This window comes from Scomber scombrus, chromosome 13, assembly GCF_963691925.1.
Source record: "Scomber scombrus chromosome 13, fScoSco1.1, whole genome shotgun sequence".
Taxonomy (NCBI): Eukaryota; Metazoa; Chordata; class Actinopteri; order Scombriformes; family Scombridae; genus Scomber; species Scomber scombrus.
In genome coordinates this window covers 13,265,999-13,293,802 of record NC_084982.1, presented here as the reverse complement: position 1 = coordinate 13,293,802, position 27,804 = coordinate 13,265,999, and the positions used below count along the sequence as shown (strand labels likewise).

The 27,804-nt window shown below is 38.2% G+C and overlaps 1 protein-coding gene across 2 annotated transcripts in view; it reads right to left on the bottom strand.

The window, feature by feature from the left end:
• The window catches only part of LOC133993420 (glypican-6-like), a 90,722-nt gene that overhangs the window by 23,043 nt on the left and 39,875 nt on the right, over positions 1–27,804 (bottom strand). The window contains exons 5-7 of one of the 2 annotated variants that reach the window (XM_062432362.1): positions 3,473–3,603; positions 2,665–2,808; positions 1,567–1,596 (exon numbers count right to left, since the gene is read on the bottom strand). In XM_062432362.1, the coding sequence (XP_062288346.1) occupies positions 1,567–1,596; positions 2,665–2,808; positions 3,473–3,603 (305 nt within the window). The remainder of the gene's footprint in view (positions 1–1,566; positions 1,597–2,664; positions 2,809–3,472; positions 3,604–27,804) is intronic. The other variant, XM_062432363.1, reaches the window with a different exon arrangement.

The window sequence follows — 27,804 nt, the reverse complement described above, 5'->3', positions numbered from 1 at the left end:
TATTGACAATGGCTCATATGATCAGTTGTATGTAGGACGGGTCACCTGTAGTGCTAAAACTACAGAGAACTGTCACTTGATTCTGCAGTTCCCCTCAGGCATAGGGAACTTTTCAGCATCTAACTGTAACTTTACTGTCTTGGTTCACTCTCACCGATCTCATCAACCTCAGTTCCAGATGCAGCCGGCAACTGTTTTCAGAAAAAGGCCTGATAAACCCACTGCATATTACCCACACATTACCAAACAGTAAGGAGACAAAGTTAGCCACTAGCTTGTGAACTTTGTCGAGCATTTAGCAACTAAAGAGCCACATATTTCCCACAGAAAGTAGTGGACACAAAAAAAACAGATCTAATTGCCTTAAAATTCGACTCTGTATCTGCTGAATGTGTAAAAAGGTTTACAGTTTGCCAAAGGAGATCAAATGTAGTATTGAGTTTACATTTAGTTTTGGCTCCCCCTAAAAATTATTTTTCTGAGAGTTAACGCATGTTTAATGTATTTAATTATAATAAGTAGTCTGTCCAGCCAAATATACATCTTGTTGTTGTTTGTTATTTGAAATTACATATTTCAAACGCTTACTGAAATTCTCAACTGATAACTGCAGCTGAAATAATGGCTGTGAACCAGACAGAGCCAAAATACAAAACACAACTCCCATCTCCACACATTACATTAGATTACAGTACATTACATTACAGAAATGTCACGATTAGCAGCTTCCTGTAGCTGCTATTCGTGATTAGCGTGGATTCCTTAGGCAAATGGATGCTGATAATGATACTTCCTGCGCCGGTACACCGGTCTTGTATATCATATATAAACTCTTGTCACTGAGTTCCATCTTGTGAGATTCTCCTAGCAGGCTAATTGCCCAGTTATTCATGAGCAGTCTGCAGCCCCCACGTCACTGTGCCATTAGAGCAGATGCTGGTTGCAGCACTCCCACATCAGCTCTTCACAGTTATCGCCTCTCCCAGCTCTGATAAAGCAGGTCACCTGCTGATTTGCCTTCCTTGACGAGTTGATTCTATTAGCTAAGGCAATAAGGATTTTAGACCGGGATGTCTTTGGAATAGATATAGTAATCGAGGAAGGTTCGTGTTAGGTCTCCAGAGAGCTGAGGACAACATGGCATGTGTTCAACAATCCGTGTTGTGTTAGCGACTTGACTGCGAAAAACTGACAGCTGATGCTTTGATGACATAATACACCCCTGCAGCAATTACCAAGGTCTTAAGAGTTCTAGCATTACACACCCTAATAAATTAAAGAAAAATACTGCGAATTCAATGAGACTGGGTGAAATTGAATGCTATGAGGGATGAAAACAAGATTATGACTGACACTTAACACACTAGGTGCTGCATGCCACTGGGATTTACATGTCGCAGTGCTTGTTTACAGTAAATATCAAATGCTAAGAATAAAATCCCATGCCTCACCAACCACACAATATTGAAACTTTATTACTACTTGCAATCATAATGAATGAAATGATAAACCAGACAATAGTTTCAGCAAAATCAACTGAAAAGAGTATAAAATTTTGAACCTTACACTGTGTTGCATCGCATTCCAAATGATCCTCTGGTTTGCAGCATAAAGGCAGGGAAACAGAAAGTCTTAATTAATTCAAGTGTAGGTGGAGGATTGGAGAATTGTTGATGGACATGCAGAGCTAAAAAGGCAGATGCTGTATATAACACATCAAAAACGTGCGGAGAATGAATTAGATTGTGCAAAAACATAATTGGTATTGAATAAAACAAATAACTCATTTATTGTTTTGGGATTCCAAGAACCAGATGGCAAAAAAACAACAAAAAAAACCCTAAATTGGCTGCTTTTCAAATATTTAATTAATTAACTTAATAACTTAGTATTAACCTGTCACAAAGCACTGAGACATTCGATTTAGCATTTTTTAAACACTGTGGGCGAGACTGACAACCCATTGTTTCGCGAAAACGATTTAATGAATTTGGTACTTTTGAAAGGTCACGTTAAAAAATAATGGTACAAATTTGATTTCAAATTTTAAAAAAATTACTGCAAATACTCACACAACTGAAATATAATTTGCAAAGATTTACTTTCAAAAGGGCTAGAGGGGAGAAAAGAAGGGCACTGTGGCTGCAAAGGTAATCCATGATGAGAACTGTCTCTCAGCTGAATTGGACTGTCAGCTCCGTGTTAACCTTTACCCCAATGCAGCATTTTAGGTTTCAAGGTTGTTTGAGATGGAAATCCATGTATCAAGATCCAATCCAACAAACAGAAGGCTAATCTGATGGAAAATATAGGTTTGCTTTACGGCAAACAATTGATATGGTCAGCCTCGCAAAATCTATCTATCTCTCCTTTCATCCCTTTCTTTTCTGTTTGCCAAGTACACAGAGATGAGAAGGGCCAATGAACGCAGTGCACCACACCGTCCCCTGCTCTCTTGGGGTGATGCTGTTGATTCGTTAACAAACACAAATCGATAGAGGGGCCTGAATGGAGGACAAGTACAAAGAATTAATTTCCGGCTCCAGGGGCTTACGATGGCAAATCACCAGCTTTAATCAACGGTATCAAGTGAGAAAGACAAATGATGTTTACACTGAAGTGGGGTCCCGCCTGAAAACACCAGCACTGGCTCTGTCTCCTTACCAGTCTGTCTAGGCTTGTGCCAGCTGCAGTGGTGGGCCGCTCCTCTGGGCTGTACGGCCTGAAGCGGGCGCTGAACACATCCGAAACACCACGGGTAGACCTAGTCATTCCTGAGGATTTTGGCTGGCCGCAACCTTGAAAAACCTGCAATTACAAAAACATGGGCACCCAATTGTAAGGGACTTAAATTACTTGGGATGCAGAAAATAAGGGGAAAACACGATGTTTTGTTAAGGTCTTGTGAAGCATTCACCCAACATTACCGATATGACAGTGCCCTACGTCAAGTTGAGGTAACCGCGCTGATAGGTGATTCAACTCGGCTGTGACCAATGCTATTTAAGATGACAGACTTAAGTTTTTAGGGATTTGGGGAAAACACCACATATACTTAAACCATAAACAAAACTGCATTTGTTGCATGGGAACGCCAACAGAGCATTTAGCTTTGAATGTGAACTGGCATCCAACACTGTGTAGGCTGAAAAAATTCTTCACAACCACCTACATTTTTTTTTGCTTTCTGACTACAATTTTGTGGCTGAAGAAAAATGCAGTAAAACACAGGAAACACATTAACTACTGTTAGTTGAACTAAGATTATCTGACCAAATTGAAACATATAATTCAAAGACAAGACCTAAACTTGGACATAATTAGACCATGTTGTACTGCACACCTTAGACACAGCCCAGTATGACTTATACCAAGTTCCCTTATTCACTCTTCAGTTTGTGAAAAGTTGGATTTTAACAACCTGTCTGACACGTTACTCTTGTTCTCTAGGGAGTAAACCTAATTGACATACCCTGTAGGAAACCTGGGCACTGTTATCTTGCATATTCATGATGGCCTCTGAAATCTTGACATCAATAGGCTCCATGACAGATTCAATGTTGAAAGGTCCCTCCAGCCTCTGTGCCACCAGCAGCATGGCATCTGTCATAACAGAGGTAGAAAAAGGAGGGGTGTTTTGGAGAGGGAGAGGTGAAAAGACAAAAATATCAGTTAAAGGAACACTGAAAAAACTGTCAGCTAAGTGGTCAAGCACTCACACACAGAAATAACCTACAATGCTTCAAGTCTATGCAGTGATATTACTTCACCCAGGAAACTGAATATAACTGACCACCTATATGTTCTCTCAGCAGTGTTAGTAAAATGCATTATGTGGTCCTGTTCACATGTTTAGTGACACATCATGTTTGATATGGCAGGGTCCAATATTGGTAACTAAAGGGAACCCAGTGCACTGCAACTTCAGAAAAATACAGGCAGATGGGGATAATAAAGAAATACGTTGATCAACGAAAAAGCAAAAAACACAATCTCAGGAAACAAGCAATAACAACTCTACTCATGTTCCTGCATACATTTCCATCGTGTTCAGTAGATCTGCAGTGCTTCTGTGCATAGTTTCTGTCTGTGTTTCTGTATTTGCTTGTGTTTCTGTAAATGAAGTGCATATGCTGTCAAACTGGTGAATATGATTTCTTCATTTGTTGCCATGTGTCAGGCTGTGACAGACACCATCAGCCTGCATAGACCACAAAATAAAAAGGGTTGATTTTTACTGACGACCAGAGGAATAACTTGTTGTTATGCAGTGTGTTTCCACATTGCAGATTTCCATTTATTAGAATTTTGTTAAACACTATCCACATAATTTATACTGAAACATTTAGTCAATGAATATATTAGATGACTGAGAAAAAAAGCCTAAAAATGATGCCGTTCACTATTAATCATATCAAGTAAAGATCAAAGTGCAAAATATTGTATCTTCTGATTACTACACAGTGTTGTCAATTACCTCCGTCTCCACAGCACAGTGCATCAACACGCAGTTATGAAGCATGAATGCTTCTTGGGGCAAATTCAATTTTTATGTAGATCAACTCAATCAAGTCAACAAAATTTAGTTATGCTGCATGCAACAAATAGCACTGATGAGTCATTGATTTAATAGAACTTTTGAAAGCCAAGCACTTATTTACATCCGCTGCAGGCAATGACTACAATAAGGTCAATGGCTCATTACTATCACTGTGTGGACACAAGTCAAAAGACTTTGTCGAACATGAGAGACTCGCCATTACCATCTTTGCAGAGCTCACTTGTTTTCATCACTTTCAAGTTGCATCTCTGATTGCTTAAAAAAGGTCTATGTAAAGTATTTAATATTGACTGTAACAGATTTGATTTCATTGGCTATAAAACCTGTTAGGCTACTGTTGGTGACCTTTAGAGACTCAGTGAGTTAATTGATATTGCCATGAAACAGTGCAAAAGTGCTCTCAACTCGAGAGGGCTTTTATATTAATGTGCCACAGTCTCTTTAATGGCAGTTCTGAATTTGAATGGTGTGCCACAGGGGGCTGGACATCACCAAACCACTAACTCATAATTTAGCGAACACTAGACCTGAAGACAGTATTTAAGCCATCTGTCAGGAGAGGTTCCTCAATCCACAGACCTCCCAGGACCTCACCAGTAGGCTGTCATAATGACTCTAGAATTAGGTCATCCTGTCATTTGGGGACTACAGAGACCACAAATTCTTACATGTTCACAACTGCCTTAACAGTTTATTCAATCTGCACTAAAATGCAGCACGTTGTTCGAAGAACATCTTATATATTTTTCTTTTGGCTTGCTGCTCCACCCATCACAGGAGAATAGTATAATTTATTCTCAAGCCGTGAAGGACCAGATAATATTCAGACCAAGAAAACTGGGGCTGAAACTCTCTCAGACTAAATATCTGAAAGTAAAGGGCATTTATTGGAAAATTTTAATAATTTGGGTATGTCAAAGGCTTTAAAGGGAAACAGGAGACACTGTACATTTTAGAATCCACTACAGATCTTTGATAACAGACCTGTCTAGCTCTTCATTCTTGTGGGACCTGAGATCACTAATGGCAGAGGAAAAGAGCTGAGAAACATTAGCTCTGCTCGGGCTCCATTTCCTTTCCAATTATGTTGAAGCCTGAGCCTTTGAAGAGCTCTTCTGTTTGTTTACACTGTGGATTGCAAATAGCCTGTGATGCTCACTGAGCTTTTAATATACACAGTTCGTCATTGCAGAAAGTTTTTCTACAGTAGCACTTCAGTCGCACGGCTGTGCAACCATATGGTCTGAGTGTAAATAATACCAGCAGAATAAACTATAAAAGTTAAGATTGCAACTACCTACCTATAACACTGATGTGGATCAGTTGTCATAATGCGTTTCTTCAAAACTAAATTGCAATTAAGGCAAAGTCCTTTGTTTTTGTATGTCTTTAAAGTAATTTGAGCTTGGCATTGCCATACTGCTTACTGTTTAATCTAATTAAGATGCTAATTAATTCAACCGCCTCAGGTATGTCTGCTTACTTTACAACAAACACACACAAAATATAAATTCAAGCATAAGCTTGAAAACTGTCAAGAGCAAATACTTGATATTTAGGTCGAGGGAGCCAACTGGGAAAAAACCTCATATTTCATTATAAGAAGAAAGAGGAGAATGCCTCTAGCATCAGAGATGATGGCAATCTTTCCCAACAATGGTGACTTATCTGCGACTTATCAGATGGGTTCAACAAACAGAGGGAACTGGGAACTTTGTCTTCATACATAACAGAGGGAGTGCAGACAGAGACAAAAGAGAGACAGGAAAAGAGAGAGGAAGAAGAGAGCGGGACAGAATGAGAAGTGGGGCTGACTGGGTTGAGACAGGCCAGGGTATGGCTATGTCCCAGAGGAAGAGTGGCTCCTGCACTGCATGTGGAAAACTCTACCTGCATGGAGAATTAATGACTCTCATTTATGAGGGGTGCATGAAGTCCAGTCCACTGTGGCATGGCTGCCACTTTGAGCCAAATTTTCCCTGCATCATTTTTGCAGTGATGAGATAGGCCACTGGCCAGCCGCAGGAAATCTTGTTATCATCACAACACAGCCATGCAAACAGACACATTTTGTCCCATTCTGTTCGGTGTTTTTAAAAACATCTGTGGCTGTGCCTCAGTGGGTATAGACATGTAAAATGAAAAGACACCAGATTGTGAAACCACAACATGATTCCTATATTTAGTTTCATATAGGAGTTTAATGTTTCAGTTTGTGATATGAAACATGCTTATTTGTGCTGTCTTGTTAAACAGCTGAAAAAAATCAGAGAAGGCAATATTACTCTGGGCTCTACCTCTTTATCGAGATTGATGTCCACTTAAATTCAGGCTATGTCAGCCAGCGGCAACCTCCAGCAGACAAGGACAAATAAGGAAAGTGAACAGGCCCATCTATGGCTCTTTGCCTGTGAAGAGCTCCACAGGATGAAAAATGGCTCTGGTGTAATTTGGATTCTGTAAAGCATAGCTCATCTGTGGTTCAGTCAACCAGCTAATGGTGTAATATGAAACTGTATAGAAATGGAAAAAAAGGAAAAGGAAAAAAACACATGTTGTCCTTTGTTCACACTTTGTCCTGATAAAAAAAGGTCCACACACACACACACACACACACACACACACACACACACACACACACACACACACACACACACACACACACACACACAAACACACACACACACACACACACACACACACACACACACACACACACACACACACACACACACACACACACACACATACCAGTCAAAACTTTGGACACACTTTCTCATTCAAGTGAATTGGAAGGTGTGTCCAAACTTTTGACCAGTGCTGTAAATCCATACAGAGACACATTGCCACATGTTAGAAAGGCTTTCACTTTTTAAAGTATTACTAGCAATAAAACCCAGATGACACACTCAGACCACAGATAAAACATAAAAAAAATGTCATAACTTTCCCTCTAGTACCACCAGCAGATTCACATTTGTGGTTCAGAAACATGTTGACAAAGGCTGGATCGACTGCCATAAAATTAGCTATAGATACTAATCAAAGTCTCCTAAGGATACATCTTAATATCTTTGTTGAACCCCCCCTGCCCTCTAGGACCACCAGCAGGTCAAATTTTTATTTCACTCATCCAATGACATATGTCAACATTTACATGTTGGATTGGCTTGAAAAATTGCACAGACATACATGGTTCCCAGATAATGTATTCTTATCAGCCTCAGCCTCAGTACTTTGTGAAAAGTGCTAACATGCTAAAATAAAATGGTAAATATTAAATGCTAAACATCAGGATGTTAGCATTATTAGCCTCATATGGGTTCCAGTGTGGTTGAAGAATATTAGTCTTGTTTAAAAACAAAACATTATCATCATTCATTTTCCATTATAACAGTACTAATTTGCAATGAAGTGATAAAAGCACAGTGAAGAGTATGAAAGGCTTCTAATGTACTGTAAAATCCATAGAGCAGCTCTGACACTGTCCTACAGTACTAATGAAACTAAGCAGCATAATTCAATAATGAGGCATTCGCAAGCGGATAGTGTTACTAATATGGTTGGAGATGTCATGGAATTTCAATCTATTGATGCTGACAGAAGTGTTACAACTAGTTTGCCGACAAATATGTTGAAGAAATCCTTTCCCCCTCTCGTCAGCATCCTTGTTTACACTTTGTAAAAACCACATGTTACAGAGCACATCACCACCACAAAACTCAAAGCTGTGATCTGGACAGGCTTAACGGCCAAGCAGCTCCAAACAAAGACAATGTTACGCCTCGCTGCTCATTGATACAGCGGAGAGAATACTTTCTCTCTCCTCACAAAATTTCTCTATTTCTGCAGACTCGTAATTGCACAGGTGGGAAGTGAATCAGTAATTAGAGCCACTCAACCACATCGTCATGTAACTGTGGGTGATTAGGTAGGCAAAAAACTATAAAATTAAATGGAAATTAATGTACTCGCTGCAGATGCCTTTTCATATAAAAACGGGTGAGAGTACAATATTCACCAGGCGTTGCCTTGTGAAGGAGCATGTTATGTTCTGCAAAATTTGTTTGATTTCTGTTGACAGATGACGTGCAGTGTGGGCTCAGTCTATACACTGCCATGAATAAGTTCCATGAGTGAATGGTATATACTGCAATTTCAGAAGGCACTTGCATAAACAGAAAACACAAGTAACTGGAGAAAACATTTTCATCTATTTGACAACGTGCGCCGCATTTAGAAAAAAAATACCTCGAAAAAAAACATCCTGAAAATATAGAAAACACAAACCAAAAAAAAGAAAATACATCTGAATACATAAACTTGTGCACAAACATAACTGAATATGCAAATGTAACAAGTTTCACAGAGCAAAACAGAAATGAGTTACAAAATAATAATAATAATATAGAAGATTAAAATAGGAGCACGTTATGATTTATGTGTGCCCATCATATCACGTGATGCTATGATACTGAGTGCATTTTAAGAGGCAATGTGACAATAAAATATATAGTTATATATATATATATAGTTTCAAATCTATTCATTTAAATCTATGTCACAATCTATTAGACCTTCATTGATAGGCTAGAAGCTAGCCACCTCACCCCTGAACTGAGGTTGCTGTTGTGGTTTGGATGGTTATTTTATAGTATATACTTTAGCAAGAACTTCTAACAGTTACACATTTGTCATCTATCTGGTGAAAATTCAAATAATGTGCTTGTGACTGTTATTGATATTTTTACTTAAGAAATCAACACTTTTGAAGAGCTTTTCCAATTTTGTCATCTTGTCCTCTTAAAGCAAGACAAAGTGGCGATTTAATTTGTTCAATTACTGCTTCTTGTTGTTTTTGGTGCAGGTTGCCACAGTGACCTTGATGTATGTGCTGACATTGTATTTTATATCAAAATACTTTAGGAAAGAGTTTAAATCTTTTCAAACAGCCCTGCTGTTGGTCAGAGGGAGGATGTTCAGATTTGGTCTGTGATTGTGTGATACTACCTCACTAAAGCTTGGAGCACTTCAAATTCAATTCAGTCATTATGATCCACAGTACTACACTATCATGGCTAAGAGCAAACAGGATGGATCAGTAGATGAAGAGACACAATCAGGTTTTTGTTGCACGGAATGCATTTTTACACCGATGGTCTGTGTGTGTGGCACTGAGAGAGAGAGAGAGAGATTGCTTCGATACCAGGCCTGAATTCTGATAACAGCATTGGTTTTCAGAAATTGACCAGTACTTGTTCTTATGAGAAGACTAGGTGGTTCTGCTTATTGTTTGGTCTGATCATTGCAAGAATCAGACCAAACTAGGTACAGTAGAACAAAAACAACATGGCAAAATCTGTTTTTAATTTTTTTTTATTTTAGTGAATTGCTGTAAGGTACAGTCTTGATTGCTGAAACTACATGTATGTAAGTAAGGTTAAAACTCTAAAAGTCAGGTTCCGATTTTTTCAAGTCATCTTAATAATTCAGCAGTCCTGTATTGAAGCCCTTTTTGTGTTTCCCTGCATATTTTTTCCTTGCTGTGATGTGGCAGCTGGATATATTCTGGGAGCTGCATATAGTTTTACTGCTGGGACACAACTCCAGGCAAGAGCTACACACACCTGCGAGGATGTTGATCCCCAATTGATTTGATTAAAACATCATATTAGCTTTGACTGAACTTAAAGGAATAAAAAATTGAAAATTGAATAGAAAATTATGCTTTTTCTTGTTCTGGAAAAGATTCAGTGGGTTGGCTGAGCTTAGCATTAAGAACGGAAACACAGGGAAACAGCTAGCCTGGCTGTGTAAAACAATAGGGAAAGGGTGCCCACCAGCACCTCTAAAACTCAAACACATCATATATTTTTTTAATCAAAAAAAACCCCCAAAATTTAAAAATAACAATCTGTGCCGGACTATTTCTTGTCCAGGACCAGTTACCAAGCAACCAACAGAGACTCCAGGAAGTTACTCTTGACAGCAGACTATTAATTTAATTTATTAATTTCATGGTCAGTAAGAACAGTAATAATCATCACACCGACTCTATCTATCATGTGAGGTTTGTTTTATGGCTATTCCTTGTAGAAAATATGTGAAACAAATTGATTGAGCCTTATATTAAGAGAACACTACTTCTACACAAACCCTCCCAGTGAAGCTCCTCAATATCCTAAATTGTGCTGAAGACAATAAAGAAAAGTTTCAAGCACCTTTATCTCATATGTCTGAATATCAAGTTTTTATTAGATTTTTAGGTCAGACAATGTATTGAGGGTGACCTGCGTTTTATGCTGCAGTAGTTACAGTAAATCTTAGTCATTTTTATTTGCCATAATTTCAGATTTCTGGTCTGATGTAGATTACAGAATAATTTTCTTGCTTCAAGATGGTGATTTTTTTGCAGTTCAGCTTTGTATTTTCTTAACCTTTTGCCCATGGGTGGTGAAACAAGCCACAGAGATTAGACAGTGCAAACAGCCATTATAAATCCATTTAACATCAGAGGTGTGGGTGAAATGGCTTTTAGGCACCACTGTTCTAAATCACCGCTGCTCAAAAGCGTCTGTTCCCTCAATGGAAAATCAGACTCACGCAGGAAGGAAAAAGACTAATAGAACAGAGGATACAGCTCGTTGACAGGTACTTGATGTAAAAATTCTTCTGACGTTACATCACATAAATGAATGAAGACAATGATGCCTTGTTGTGTGAGGACTTAAGCTTCCATTCCTTTCCCTGTGGGTACTGCGAGTTTGGTGAGCTGAAATGCCAGCTAAATATAAAGACCTGTGGCTGGATTTTACTGCTTATGAGAGTACAACCTCTCTGATTTTCAATCTACTGTAGCTCTGATTGCACAATCAAATGTATTATTAGGCTCACATCACATGCAAGAAGGTTTTCTGTCTCCCTTTTTTTTTGAGGACATTTAATACATGCTTGATGGTGGACAAAGCATTGCATAGCACAGAGGCTCATCAATAATTCTGTAAGTATTCATAGAAATCAGTGACTGCATGCTAGAAAATGATTATTAGGTATAAATACTTGTCAAAGCTACAACTTCCAGGACAAACCAAGAAATTCTGAATATTGTTTAATTATTATATGATTAAAAGTTGCATTATGGCCATATTTGTGAAGAGACTAGTCCCTGATATTTCAATAACAGCAAACTGTCACCCCTAGTTTCTCTGTCTTTGTCTATCAATAAAAACAAAGAGAAATAACTGAATATGTTTTTAATGTTCTGTAACCCATTATTTCATATGAGACTACTGATACAGGTTAATCTGAGGTTGTCACCATTCACAGGGGCTCAGGTCTGAAACTGCAAGTTCTGCACACGATTCAAATATATAAGCACCAAATAGAGATAAGTTTCAGCTTCAGCTCTCTGCACTTGCTCTCTCTCACTCGCCCACTCATGTGCTCTCTGTCTCCCTCTTTCTTTGTCAGATGAGTGGGAGAGTAGGTTAAATCTATATTGAACATTAATGGTGTCAAATTAAATTCCCAACCCTAATAGAAATACCTGTTCACTAAAGGTGACTACTGTCTGAACCACATTCAAGGCTGTTCGGGAGGAAGGTCACCATCCGGGTCAGATCATGCGTGTCAGATTGACTGCCAACCCATGTTTAACCCAGTGTGCTGGTGTGAAAGAAGTAGTTAAATTAAACTAAATTAAGTTAGCTTAATTATGTTGCAGTGTTAAAGGTGTGAGACATATCACTGGTTGAAGCCCCTGTTAAAGACTGGTTTAAAACCCCTCAGAATCCACAGGCTGCCAACTCACAGTGAGGGTTTTTTCGAGTCAATATTCTATCCCTAAGGATTTTTTCACAAAGGAAAGGATATGTTGCACACTTGAATTTTCATGAACAGTAAGGTTCTAGCTGGCTCCAGTTACCAAGTGAAACAAATCACCCAATTAAAAAGAAATGAGCAGATAGAATCAATGCAGATCACTCCCAATATGGTGACATGTCTCTCCAGAGAGACCAATAACAGCCCGTAAACAGTAATGCAACAAGATTGCAAGAAATACTGCTGCATATTCAACCAGATCACTTAAGAATGACCTTAAGCCAAGCGCAAGCCTCACTGTGAATACCATGAAGGTGCAGGAGGAAAAGTTCCATCAAAGGTGTCAACTACCTGTCAACACAAAAAAATGATAATGACACGTGGAGTGTAAAACTGCAGAGGACAATATTCATCACCGCAGCATGTGACTGATATTCAAACGACCTAAGAGGAAGAAGACATCAATTTGTGCAGACAGCTTGATAAATAACATCAAGAATGGTTAAAAACAGCCTGCTTCAGAACATTCTTCAACAAAAGGAATACGTACTACTCGAGTTTTTAGACAAAAAAAAAACAGCGTTGAAAACAGACATGAAGTGATTTATGCATAAAGAGTAATGCTCTATATCCCAGTGTGCGGGTCCCGATTATGTTCAGTGTGATGTTTTCAGGTGCATTGAACAGACTGACAGCTGTTCATCAGCCACTCCATGCTTCAGATAATTCATGTAATTAAAATCTAATCCCACTTTTAATCTCTTCAAACTGCATATTAGACTGCTTTTGTAAAATGCCGGTTCAAGTGAATAAAAAAAAATCACACTCATTACTAATCAAACTAAATTATGGTATCTGCGGCAATTCATTTATAACAAAATAAAGCTGAAAGCAAGACAAAAAAAGTACTTGAATTCACATCTGTTTCCAAAATTAATTCACAGCAACTCTTGTCTTGCAGAGTAGGCACAGGTCAGCAAGGATTTGCCGTCCAGTGGGAACAAATGGATTAGAGACTGGCTACTCAGCAGAGCCAATTTAATCTACTGTATGATTTATTCGGATTTGATTTATTCAGTGTAACATTAAGGAAGAAATGCATATTAGAATGACATCCCAACTCTGTAAAATGTATGTTTCTTGGAAACAATAGTTATCCTTTTATGTGCTGCTTTAGTGGTTTGAAAATTAGCGAATCTATAGAAACACTGCTGAGCAAAAGAATGCGTGTTTCATATTAATATTCATTATGAGATGGATCCCCACCCTCCCCCCAAAAGCTATATTAGTCTCAGCAACAGCACCTTTCCAAATTAATCTGAAATGACAACGTGAGACCAATGCATTTAAATTTGACATCACACTTTTGGAGCCCACGGTCAGCTTGTGTTTTAAATCAAATTTCTTGGTCAGATTTCATTTGCTTGTATAATTAATATCTTGCTTAGGGGCAAGAAAAACAAGCATATGTGCAAGGACATTTGATCAAAGGTTGTTAGTAGACAAAACTTCTCCTCAATAATACCGAGATGCATACAGTATGCATCACATGAACAAATACAGAAGAATGATGTGATTAAGGCATATTTTTCCATCATTTATGTTACGATGGTTCTAAAAGCTAATTATTAATGGCATAGAAACCGAAACCTCAAGGCAAAATGTCCAATAATAAGAATCAACAACCAACACATTTTCTTCCAGTGTAAATAAACTTGCAAATAAATTCACAGACAATTTGAAACATTTCTGAGGAATATATAGCAGTGCAGCTGCTCTTCATCAACACATCTGTTTTAGCTTGCCTTTGGCAGTACCACACAGCAGTCTCTTTCTGTTTCACACCCACATTACTGATAAATTAAGGTGAGGCCTTGGTCAATTTAAACTGTGGCGTTTTTTTGTTTTTTCTGTCACACGTTGGAATTTATTTAATAAGCGGGTGTGATTTCCTGCCGCTGGAGTTGTGCAGTGAGAAGGTGTTATAGGGAAAAATCGTTGCTATCAGGGGCGCAGCCGCTAGGTTTAAAGGATTTCCAACTCTTTGGTTGGATTAGTTTTCACCTCCCCAATATCTTGTCTTCTCTGGTCAGTGGAGCAGGCATATGATGTTCGTCTGAATGGATGCCACAGGAATCAAGATGACTATCGTAGCTTTAAGTCTGTAACACCTCTGTGTCAGTACTCTCAGGAGTTTCTCTCTAAGCCCTCAAGCTAAAGCTTCTCATTGCTGTGAGAGAAATGGTACAACATGTTTTCAAGCTGACTGCACCGTGTAAATAAAGGCAAGATAACTGTCATGGGAGTTAATCATTTACCGTTATGTATGAGAGCTACACATACATATGTATGGTATGATTCATATCAGGACATTACCAATCTATATGGCATTACATAATACACCTATGCTGATAATGAAAGAGCTTTCCTGACAATTTTACACCAAGAGCCAAGTCAATACCTTTTTTGTGGTTAGACCTTCAGCTAATTGATAATCTTTCATCCTATAATGCGCATGAAATGTCAGCGCCAATAGATATAGACCTGGTATTTAATCTACACCGAGGTCCAATAATCCAACTGACAAGAGTTATGATGAAGACAGAATGAACATTAGCTCCAGGATTCATTTCAGAAATGTACAGTTGTCAAATTCTCAGCTGTGTCTGAATAGTATTTGTTGTTGTGGAGTTAATGTTTAGATGTACAGATATATTGAGATTTTAAGTATGCATGTTCGGCCTGTTTCTACATTTTTTTTCTCATACAGTCCAAAGACATGCATGTTAGGTGAAATGGTGACTTTTAATGTATGTCCATGTGTTCTCTCATTGCATGTCAACATTGCAGGACAAAAAGAGACTGAGAAAAAAGCTGCTTGTAATGGTGCCATTGTTTCCTTGTTTAATGTTATGAAAAGGTATTACCAATTCTGTATATTATAGCGCTTTAATAGCAACAGAAGCAACAACAACTACAGGAGAGTACTTTTATGACTTAAAACAAGTCTGGAGGCGATCTTTAACCTTCAATAAACTAACATTTTGCTTTATGCAAACCATTTTGAACTGCATTTGTATGAGATGGTGCTACACAAATACAACTGAATTTGTGTTTCATCAAATATATAACCTCCCCCTTGCAAGATCTCCTCAGGGAGGTTGTTCCAGACAGTATTGGTCCGCACAGAAAAGGCCGGATCACCCTTGGTCCTCAGTCAAGACTGTGGAATGGCTATCAGAGCCTTGGCTGACGACCCCAGGTTGTGACCAGGCATGTATGGTGTCAGAAAATCTAAGATGTACTTGGTTGTGGGTCCAGACTAGGCCTTGTAAGTTATCAATAATATCTTAAAATGAATTCTAAAATTTACCAGGAGCGATTGAAGTAAAGCTAAAATAGGAAACTGTAGCTGTTCCAGTGCCAATGATAATTAACTTAGTCTTATCAATATTTATTTGTTCTGGGCTATCCAGCATTTGCGGTCAAGTATGCAGTTTTTGACTGCATTCATTTGATAGAAGAGTTAAAAGAGAAGTAAAATTGAGTGTCCTGCATTAGAATGGAAGCTCACATTATGCAAGAGATGACATGCCCCATGCTTAACATGTAGAGAAAGAACAAGAGTGGTCCAAGGACAGACCCCTGAGGTATCCCTCTGGTCATCTTCACTGAGGATGACCGTGAGAATGGCTACACTAAAAGATTTATCTTGTAAGTAAAAATAAAATCCCTTTAAAACTGAACCAGAGAAGTCATCTCAGTGTTTGAGATTTTCCAATAAAATAGAATGATCCACAGTGTCGAATGCAGCACTTAGATCAAAAATAACTAAAACTCAATATTTTCCAGCATCTGCGGCAACCAGCAGATCATTCATCAGTTTAAGGAGTGCAGTCTCTGTACTGTGGTTTTCCCTAAACCCTAGCTGAAATGTCTAAAAGAGTCAGTTTCTGTTTAAAAAAGCTATCGATTGTTCAGCAACAACTCAACTTTTTCTAAAACCTTAGAAAGAAAGGGCAGTTTGGAAATTGGTCTGAAATTATCCAGGGAGTTGGGGTCTAAAGAGGGCTTTTTCAGAAGGGGCTGAACAATTGTGTTCTTAAAAAAATCTGGGACAGAAGCAGTCAAAAGTGACATGTTAATTATGGAGAGAATATAGGGGCTGACATCCATATACTTCTTTTAGAAATCTCACAGGCACATTGTCAAGAACACACGGAAAGGGTTTCATTTTATTAATCACATCAGTGAAAGAGTCAATAGATATCGTGTCAAAAGACTCAAAGAAGTCAGTAGATTTAAAAGAAATCATGGTGTCCTGTGCAGGAGGGGGAAAGTGAATTTTGGTGCTAGAGACTTTATTAATGAAGAAGGTTAACAATTTTTAACATTTCTCAGGGAAGGAATCCATACTGCCACTTAGAGGACTCTCTGTGGCACGGTTAATTACATTGAACAAAACCCTGGAGTTTTGTCAGGTTTCATTTTAAGATCTGAAAAATAGTGTGCTCTGGCATTTTTAACCTCTGTATGAACATTTCTCATGAAATCTCTGTAAATGTCAAGGTGCAGTGTTCGTTTCGCTTTTCACCTTTGCTCTGCACTATTGTCAGTTATGCCTGGCAGGGAAACCGTAGAGGTTTTTTCTGCTTAAATGGTGAAACTTAATCCAAGATCTGGGTACAAGTATGAATTAAATATATGACTGAGGCAATAAATCTCCAAATATTCAGGTCACAGGTTTGCAAAATGGCCATGCACCATCATCTTCTGCTAACTTGTCAAATATCACTTTGAATTGTAGTTAATGTGGAGCCCAGTGCCTCTACAGGTCACCAGTCCTGGGATGGACTTTACCCTGACTTATACACAAAGCTAGGACATATTCCAACATACCCATCCCCATAAAGGGTCATGTGCTGTTGTTGCAACACATCACAAGCGTGGAAGAGGCTCTATCAATAGTTCCCTGCTGATATGCAGTCTGAGTGAAGTAAAGGTTTACAGCTTCATATTTAGCTACTATGGCAACTTCTCTTAAATAAATGTTAATTCAAATTCAAAAGGTTAAGTAAAAGCATTCCCACAATTATTCCATGTTAAAATTGTATTGTATGTATTATATATTAACAAATGAAATGAATGATAATACAGTATCTTCATACGCGCCGATTTATATTTTTGCCCGTGGGTGCCGTAATGAAATTAATACCATCATATAAAGATCATATAATTCTGACTATATAGGAGTGCTCACCGCTTCTGAACATCAGATTTTACATATCATTTCTTTGTTTTCTAATGATTCATGATATATAGCCTATTTTGATGGACTCGGAACACTGAGAGGGTACTGTTCTGTTCCGGCCGGGTCAGAGGGAGAGAGAAGGTACTGGGTCGGGAAGGAGCTGCCGCCCCTCTCTCTCTCTCTTTACTTCATGTCGTTTCCTTCAATGGAGGGAAATTTGAATTTGGGCACACACACACACACACAAAAAACAGCGCTGTCCATGGTGCTGTGACACTCGACCCACCCGTGAAACAGCTATGCACTGATGCCCATATCATGCCCACACAACGATAGGACTTACAAGTTCACCATTCACTCATTAATTCACCGCACAAACTCATATACTCATCGTTACACCATTTTTGACACATGAAATCTCTAGCCTACACAGTGGCCTACTGTTACGGAAAGAAAGAAGTGGTGAGTCAGTCACTCACCACTGGCTATTGCTGCTGGTGGTGGGAAAATTGGTGGTAGAAGCGGTTTCTCTTGGTTTTTTAATTACATACGTGTCCATTTTTAGTCGTTGATAAGCAACCATACTTCAATTTTTTGCTTTGTGTATGCGACGGACTGTTGCTTAGCGATAGCCAATAGCCGATATCATTGGCTAATGTGACTACGCTCTAACAGTTTACGCACAGAACTGTAATTTTGTATTCTGTATAATTTTCATTGGATAATGTGATTCAAATAGGTGCAGTTCATTTTAAAGATGTAGTTTTTTTTTTTTTTTTTGATGGCTATCCCCCAGTGTGTGCTCAACCTTTTCAGTGGGTGCTCAAGCACTGGAGCACCCACGGGATCGGCGCCTAGATTTAAGATACTTTATCTTAAATCTTTAATCTAAAAAATGAAAAACATTTGCATATTCATAGATTCAGATTTTTTTTCACACCTGAGCAACACATGTCAAAACACATCTTTCTTAGCATTGTTTTATGCAAATCAGACCCTTTGTTTTTTGTGTCAGGTGTTTGTTTTTATTCACACATATGGGTGATCATTTTTTGCATGCTCACATGAGGATACCTTGATCTGTTGAAAGATAGACCCCAGTATTTACAAAAGAAAAAGTGCAAGAGAGTGTACTGAGAGTACTGGGAGCTGTTTTTTCGTTATTTCAGATTTTGAAAGGTTGGTAAACTTCATTATGGTGTGTTTACACTCCACCAAGCCCCTGCTTTTAGACGAAAATGCCTCCACATGTACAAACAATGTCGGCATCTGTCAGTCTTGTCTTTTCTCCTGCCGCACTGCAGCTGCTCTGCACTGCTCTTGTTGAACACATAGAGCCCGCTTGTTCACCATGGATCAGATCTGCTTAAGACCCACACATTTTGCCTTCTTTCCTTTCTTTCTGTCATGCAATGTATAGTCAAAACGGAGGGAGGTTCAATGCATATTGCGTTATCTCATTAAGTTGTTGAAACTGGTTTTTGTCTGACCTCATTTAAGACTTGTATGCTTTGATAGACATTAAATAATTACATTATCCATTGAGAAGATAAAGCATTCCTTTTTATTTTCCATTGTACACTTGCTATTAGAAATATCTGTTGAGGCCATTGCTGATGAAACTCATTGCTCACCATTGTCTTCAAAGTCTGCATGGATGTGGATGTGTGCATGGATCAAATATATCATTAATGCTCTGTTAAGTGATATCATTGATGACAATGAATCTAATGACCCACTGTAATGAGTAAGTGTTGGTAGTTCTGCAGATTCTACTGAAAAATCAACACTTCACCCTGCAACAGTTTTCACCCTCTTTAAGCTCATTGTTTTGGTTCACTGAACCATACAGTTATTTAATGCACTACATGATATGTTCTGCATACATCATGGTGTGTGTCACAAGCAGAAATACATATTTGCAGATCATTTAGAAGTAGTTCAGTAGTAACAAAGGATGTGTGGCTGTTCTAACAACATTTAGTTGATTTTCTCTGTGATTACTCACTTTAAATGTCAATATCTCATGGCACAATGCTGTCATTGCTGTCATACTTTGCAAAACTACATTGTGAATTCATTCTGCACACTATAGAGGACTGAACAGAAAGCAAGGACCAAGCAAGACCTAAAAGGCGAGTGAATGCTGTATGTACCTTTGGAATGTGCTCTGAATCTGCGGGATTGCAAGCTCTTGTTTGCTAACACACACTTAATAAGTGGATAAAATGCTTTGTTGCTGTGAGTGTTTCTGACCTATACTGCTCAAACATCAACATGTAAAAATCCCCTTTAGTGTCTGTAATGTCATATTTTTCTGAGTGGAAGCGAATGTGGGTGAGGTGTAATTTCAAGATAGACTTAATCAAATCTTCCAGGGATTTGAGCGTTCAAAAGTGAGCGTATCTTGTGAACATTAGTCTCTGGAGGATCCTCACTAGTTTTGTTCAATTAGGTGGGGAGGGACGAAGAACAGGTTTATGATGTAGATCTCAACCACTGCTCTTTGTAAATGTAAAGACAGCTTTTGCCGACTGACATCTGAGGATTTTTTCTACAATAATTTAGATAAGAACAAATATAATGATTTTGATATACATCAAAACACAAAAATGTTTTTACTATATATAGACTTATACTATAAAATGCATTCACTTTAAGATGACATCTTATAGTGAATGCATATAGTGAGTGAATGAATACGATGTTAATGCAGGAACACGGGACTAGAACATGCATTTATAATCTGACTGTGTCTTAAAAATCCCAGTTTCTTGGGATTTTGGTGGTGGAGAGTGGGATTTCAATGTTTTATTTGCCACATGGTTGGAGTAGAAAAAAACAGAGCTCCTTCTCATGTTTCTCGCAGCAGCTTGGTCACGTTTTCACTGCCACCACTTCAGTTCAATCCTAAAGGATGAGCGTATCTACATGACAGCAAGAATCAAACAGGAACTTTTTTTTTTTCTTTTTCTCTGAGCTGAACAAGTTCGCATTCAGCTTCTCTTCAGAAAACTTGACACTCCCTGCTGTGCACTTCTGCCCTATTATGAGTGCCCATTTAGCCCAGCAGGAGAGCAGAATCCCATGAATAAAATCTTTTCATGCAGGAAACTGTTGATAAAAGAATGACAAATAAAGCGTCTTCTTATCTGAGGGCCTAATGTGTGTCAATGCAACTGATATTGTCAAAACATGATAACCCCACAGCACCAGCTGTAACCTCTTTTAAAATAGAAAGTTAAACTATAACACACAGACTCTATGTAATCCATCAGCCTTAAAAGCTAAGCATATTGACCAGAACCATCCTTTTCATAATTTTATTCATCATATCAAACAAAACCACTGTGACTTACTACAGAGTTACATTTACCTTGCTTAGGCCACAAGAAACACCAAACTGTATGGAAGTAAAATAAGGGCAATAATAATTGGAATACTATAAGTAACTGAATACCTAATTGTGAATTGTATATATAAAATTATACATATAAGAAAAGATGGTTTATGAAGTCAAAAATAATGAAAACTTTGAATTTAATATGCTCAACAAGTTTCACGATAAGGTTTATAGTTTCGTATGAGATTCAAAAGATTACAGACTTTCTTGGTTTTCATAAAACATCATTGAGCTACATTAAGATCTGTGATATCAAAATGTAATGTTAAAAGGTTAAAGGTTGCAGGTATTGCAAATCAACTGCGTCAAGCTCATTTTTTTCATTTGCTGGTCCATAGTAATGTAACTTGAAATATTATTACATTATAGTATTCTTGGAACAGTTTCAAACAATTTCAAAGCAATTCATGTGAAAAGCTGGCTCCTGTCCGTTATTAACATGCAACATTGTGTACAGCAGCAGGTAATTGTAGCCGCCACAAAATGGTGAATGTAAAAATGGAATATATGTGCTTTTATTTTTTCTTCCCCTATCCACCACTTCCATTAGTACAATTGTAACCATACTGTGGAGCTATACACTGCAACACGCAATGTCAGAACAGCAGGATCTGTAAAGGGATTTTCATATATGTGTCATATATGAAAATGTTCAGACTGAGACAAACTTCTTCCCAGTTGAGCCGACCTGAATTTATGCTTGTTGCCATAGAGACAGTGCTAAAGTAAACAAACTTATAACGATTTTGTGACTTGGGACGAGGTTGCTTGGGTGCTGACTGAATAACTAATAACGGTTCAACTCATTGCCATCAGATTTGCTGTGGCATTTCACTGGGTCTACACCAGCACTTTGAATTGTAACTGCTATCTCCTTGGTCGATCAAGTTTGTGTTTGCCAATAAACCTTTTTGCATAAGATATCCATATCTCCTGGAGTTTCTGAATTGATGAGCTCAAGATTTCAATAACAAATTGGCATTGATAAACAAGGACTTCAACAAAACAAAACAAAATTATTTTTTGCCTCGCCATGTCTGGGTCTGTCTGAGATAAAATATAAACTGTGTGTAGTTTTCTGCAATTTGGCTGTGAGCCTGTATAAGGTCAGGATTCAATGTCTGGGGACAGTGTCCTGACTGAACTCTCTGAGAGGGTTGCTCAGTGCAAATGTGCGATACAAATCTTTCAGTGGATGTTCAAATCAAAATGGATAAATACATAAAAATGGAGCAGAAAGGAGAGGATTCTAGTGAGATACATTTGGCCTAACTCAATGTGTTAAATCTTAAACAGATCGTATACAGATGTTATTGTTATGTAGATTATGTAAGTAAATTAGGTTAAGTGACATTAGTGGTTGGTAGACTTGAGGGAAAAAAAACTATGGTGTGTGTCATTAAACCCCCACAGCAATGCACAGGGTGTTTTTTTTCCCGGGGCAGCTTCAAGTTCCGCCCAACCCAGGTGAGACCTACAGTGAGATTAAACCTGTGTGAAGACGTTCTGGGGTAAACTGAAAGAGGCTTATTTCTCTGTGTCCGTTGGGAAAAGAAAGGTTCTGTTATGCTGATGGCTTCAGAGACCTAGGCAACAATTTAAAGGTTGTATACACAAGACGAAATAGTTTGAGTTGTCGCTTATTAGGTCTTAAATTGCCATGAATGCAGTAAAAAAGGAATAACAAGAGCACAGAGATCTGGGATGCTGCAACAGGAATTATTATCCGCAAATGTTTGCATCACTGCAAGCATGTTTTGTCTGCAAGTGAGTGTTTGCATATTTAGTCTGTATGTTTGCAAAAAAATGGTTTATTTAGTCTACAGTAGAGAGTAACCCTGAATTAGTGAATAATTCACTAAAGGATGCTAAAACTCTAAAGAGAATAAAGTCAGAGTAAAAGTTATAGCGCAGTGCGACTCTAGTGCTGTAGTAATCTGGGAGAAAGAAGAAAGAGATAAGCAAAGAAGTTTTTTTTATTTCCTCTGCAAAAACAGTTGAAGTGGTTGAAATCATATGATTATGAAATATAATGTGAGACATATTTTGTAGAAGTTATATAACTGTGACAGCAGTGAGGGGTTTAATAGTAAGAAAGTGTGTCAAAGCTGTGGGAATGATGACACATACACAGTGTAGTAGAGAAGGTAAAGAGGTTAGGAGAAAATAAAAGAATTTATTTTCAGAAAAGCAGCACCTTCATGACTAGTAATCAAATTACATATAATATATAATTCTAATTATAAATGTAAAATCTGAACATTAAAATCTGAACCCTGGTTATACTGAAGGACTTCTAATAAAAGTCTGATGGTAATAAGCGTGGATACTGTTATGAGGTTTATTTAGCTTTATTGCCCAGTTTAAAACATTTGTTAAAGTAATTAAAGGGGAATCAAATAATAAGCTAGATTGCTGTCACAAAGTGATTTAATAGTTACATTACTTATTACATTTTGTAATTCGTAAACTGTTTCCTATTGCATTTAAAAAGTAACCATCCTAACACTAATGAAAAGTAATTTGGATGTTTAACAATGTGTGTTGAAAGTGAAACAAATACAGAGAATACAAATATAATGTAGTAAAGAAAGAAAAATGGCCAATGGCTAATTTCAGAAAAACTTGAGAATCAGCTTTTAATAACATCTGTGCATGGAACATTGAAAGCATTTAGGCGTGGTGAAGGAAGGTACATTGTCAAAGGAGAGTTAGGTGCAATTAGGATTAATTAAGGAGAGTTCAAGAGAATAAAAAAACAAACAGCAAATTCTAAAGAATTGAAATATTAAGTGGAAATATAAAAATGCTATTTAAGGGCATTGGCATTTGCAAATGGGCAAATAAATAATGCAGTTTTTTGATTTAACATGATTGGTGTCTTGTTGATTGTGATTTTAATAGTAAACAATTATCAGACACATTTTTAAAATGTTGTTATCCTTATTTAATCGGGCGTCCTCTTTGAAATTAAAATCTCTGTTCTAAGAAGAGATGTGAGAACAAGAAACTTTCACATGATCAGGCTTGGAGAGGCTATGAAGAGACAGTGCAACTAAAATTCCAAAGCAGCAATGATTGGGCTTTCCACTTGTCCTGTGGACAGATCCGACTATGCCATTTGAGGTTGATATTTTGATTGATAGTGGCGTTACCACATTAGCAGTAAAATATAATGAGCAAATGTGTACACCAACTTCTAACCATTGAGGGTTTAGAAGTACAGCATTCTTTCCTTATATCTGATAAAGGAACAATAAATCTGATGGAGTGAGATTGTTCAATAAACCATTGATAGTTTTTATTGCTGGACTTTGATTTTCACATTTTCAACGTTTCACTTTTAAAAGTTGCTAAAACATCACCAATGTCTGTATCATTGATGTCTGCTGTAAGACCTGCCTTGCATTATCACGGTACTGCATAACTCTTTAGCTGAGAACAAACAATTTGCTGATTCATTTGTAAACACACAGGAATAGTTAAATAGTGAGCAAATGTTGTTTTGGGGTACCCAAGGGTGTGCTACCAATCCAATTATCTGACACACTGATTTGTTTAAAGCTAATGAGTCATGTCCACATGTTACTAGAGCACTAACACCAGCTTACGAACCAAAACATATTGGAGGAATGATGGCTCAATGCCAGTCATTGAGAAAAACAGTATTGCAACAGCCACATCTATCAGTGCAATATGGATCCCTATTTGATCTTTCTGAGGTTCCTGATATTTTATAGGCTAAACATAAGAATGATGTGGGATACACTCAAACACTAAGCTAATGCTAAGCTGCTTATAATTAAACAATATACTTTGCCCCACAAATCTTTCTAACTACAGGCACTACACAGTCATTGGCCTATGTTCAGCATTCTCTTTGATTCCTTTGCATCCAGATAGATGTATCTGTTTGCATTCACGCAACGATAAACAATACTGTTGGACCAGGCTAGTCCAGGGAACTGTAGAGAGTCTGATGGTGTATACAACAGCGGTAAAATGAAATCTGAAAGAGTTCCAGGTGCCAGTGGCACCACCCTTCTCCAAAAAGCTGATGACAAGCTGATAGCTTCTCTGCTGGGGAAGCTTGTCGTTCTGACTCGATCTTGTTCCTGCAAAGACTCACTTAGCGAGGTTCCAGGCCTCGTCTGCGAAGCTGCAGTTTTGTCCGCATGAAGTGGCGTACTTGGGAGGGGAGATGTTCTAAAGAATGGACAGAGAGGGTGAAACTTTTGAACAACATACTTCCTCCCAAAACTAAAAAAGAGGTGCTCTAACTTTTGGGGATGGCAAACTACTGCAGGCACTGGATTTATGAGTACGCTGCTATGGACTCGGTTTTGCTAGCAGCTGTAGTCCAATCTGCTCCTCAAACTGTACTATGGACTGATGAAATGTATAAAGCTTTACATGAACTGTAACACTCTCCAGAGCCCCAGCCTGGGGCCTCCTGGATTATCTTCAGGTGATTCACTAGTATTTACATGAGAGAGATGGCTGTGCTACAGTCATCCTGGTGCAGAAACATGTCTGGCCTGTTGCATATTACTTGTCTTGGATTTCACCTGTGGTCCTTGGCACGCAACGTTGTTTTAGATAAGTGACTTCAGTTGCCACCACGATTGAGAAATCTTAAGGTAAAAACCTTTCTGGCTATGCCGTGGTGAATGTTTTGGTAGTGATAGAAGCTTGATTGTTACCTAATGGTACCTCGGCATAAGCAGCTAAACTTTACGCACTTACAAGAGTATGTATTGTAGCCAAAGATAAAGTCACAATCCTGTGATCTTGTTACACGTGGAATGCATTGGCTGATTCTGCAGCCAAAAAAACTGCCATTCCTCTTCCTCCATGATATGTCATCCTCATGACCCTAAAATCCAATGTTCTCAGTCTTTCCTCCATGTGCTGGTACATGTTAGTCATGAGCCCACACAGGAAAGGGGAATAAAGCAGTGGCTTGGACACAAAATAACAAAAAGTGGCTTGAAAGAAATGAATTAATAATATAACAAGTCTTCATATATGGTGGTGTATAATGGTGGTTTTCTTTCTCCATTTTAGCTATTTTTGGAAGGATATGGCTTATGAAATGGAATAATTAAATGAAAGATAATTAACTGAAAGAGAGTGAAAGAGAGTCTTTTAATTTCTTTTAAATAAACAAAATTAATGAGATTTCTCCACCCAATTTGCATTCCGTTTGTACATTTCATTACATTTTTACTTTTTAAACTTCAAATGTTTCTTCCTGGTTTTTTTTGGTTGACTTCTAAATGACAGACAGGTAACCAGGAGAGAAGATGCCAAAAGAAGGGAATACGATTTGCAGGGAATAAACAGTGACTGCCTTTGTGGAACAGATAACTTTTAAAGAGTGTTGTAACAGTGCTTGGATTTCAGTGTAATATGAAAGAGAGATTGGCCAAATTTTTGAAATTTAATTCATGCAATTAAACCCGAGATAATCCGCAAATAAAATGTGACAATATTGCAAAGAGATCTGTGTCTCATTCCTGTTTGTCAAAGTGTCATTGGAAAATTGCCACAACAATCAGGGTTGCAAAGTTGAATCTGTGCACAGCTGGTGAGGGTTCAAATCACCCAAGATCCAGAGGTCTATGTCCCCTGAGGATGGCTTGTAATCAACTCCCGGAGTGAGAAGAAACTGCTTGTGAGATCATGGGGATGAGACAAAGTGATGTTGCGTTTGCATGGGAAGGGGATACAATATTGAAGAACACAAAAGGTATTGTGAGGTTAAGATAAATAAAAACAAAGGACTAATAAATAAACTGAAATGAATATAAATGAATATACCAATTAATGTCATGTCTAGGGGACTGGAAAGTCTCAGAGTGCCTACAGAATAACAACATGGGAAGAGGTCATAGTAAACCATTAATTGATGAGTCTAATATAATACAAACATCCTCAGACAGTACTAATGGAAGTACCTTTGGCACCCCACAAAACCACTCTGCTTTGGACTGCTGAATACCTGACTGAGTGTGCCAGCTACTACTAACAGAAACATTGAGAGAGTCACTCAAAGGAGCCTATTCAATTATTGCAGATTGGTGATTTTGTATTAATCAAGCCTCTTTCAAAGTCTCTGTCTCCTAGGTGGAAAGAACCATTCCAGGTCCTGCTCATAACAGCAGCAGTGGTTAAAAAAGCAGGAAGAGACCCATATGGGTCTGGGTTGATGACATGCCAGGCACTGCTAGAGGGTCCACAATTGAGAAGAGGGATTTCCACACATGAAAACTGACTGAAGCTGAGTAGTTTCACTTGGCCAAGCCCAAACCTGGGTGAGACTCCCCAAATTTCTCAGAAAGGGAGACAAGAAAAGGAGACACTGTGTTGAAGGAAGGCTAAATTCAGGACTGAGTGTGGCAAAAGAAGAGGAGGACTGACAAGGATCAAAATACTTAGCAGGAAACCAGTGTTTTGAGAGCCACATAGTGGTTTTGACAATTGAAAGGACTGTATTCTGACCCTTACCTGTCACATACTGAGACTGACTGCTCAAAAAGATAGGATAGGAGTCATTGTAATAAGCCCTACATTTGGATATAAAGGTCAGGCATCTACAAACCTAGTCCTCCATAGATGTGAAGAGTCACATGCGTTACATGTAAGTGACAACCCTGAACAGACTCATCATTGTTTGGACATATTACTCACAGAATTATCCAATTGGGCAGCAGAGCAGAGCTACACAATTCACTTTGAGGAAATCTGAATTGACACTTGGGGAAT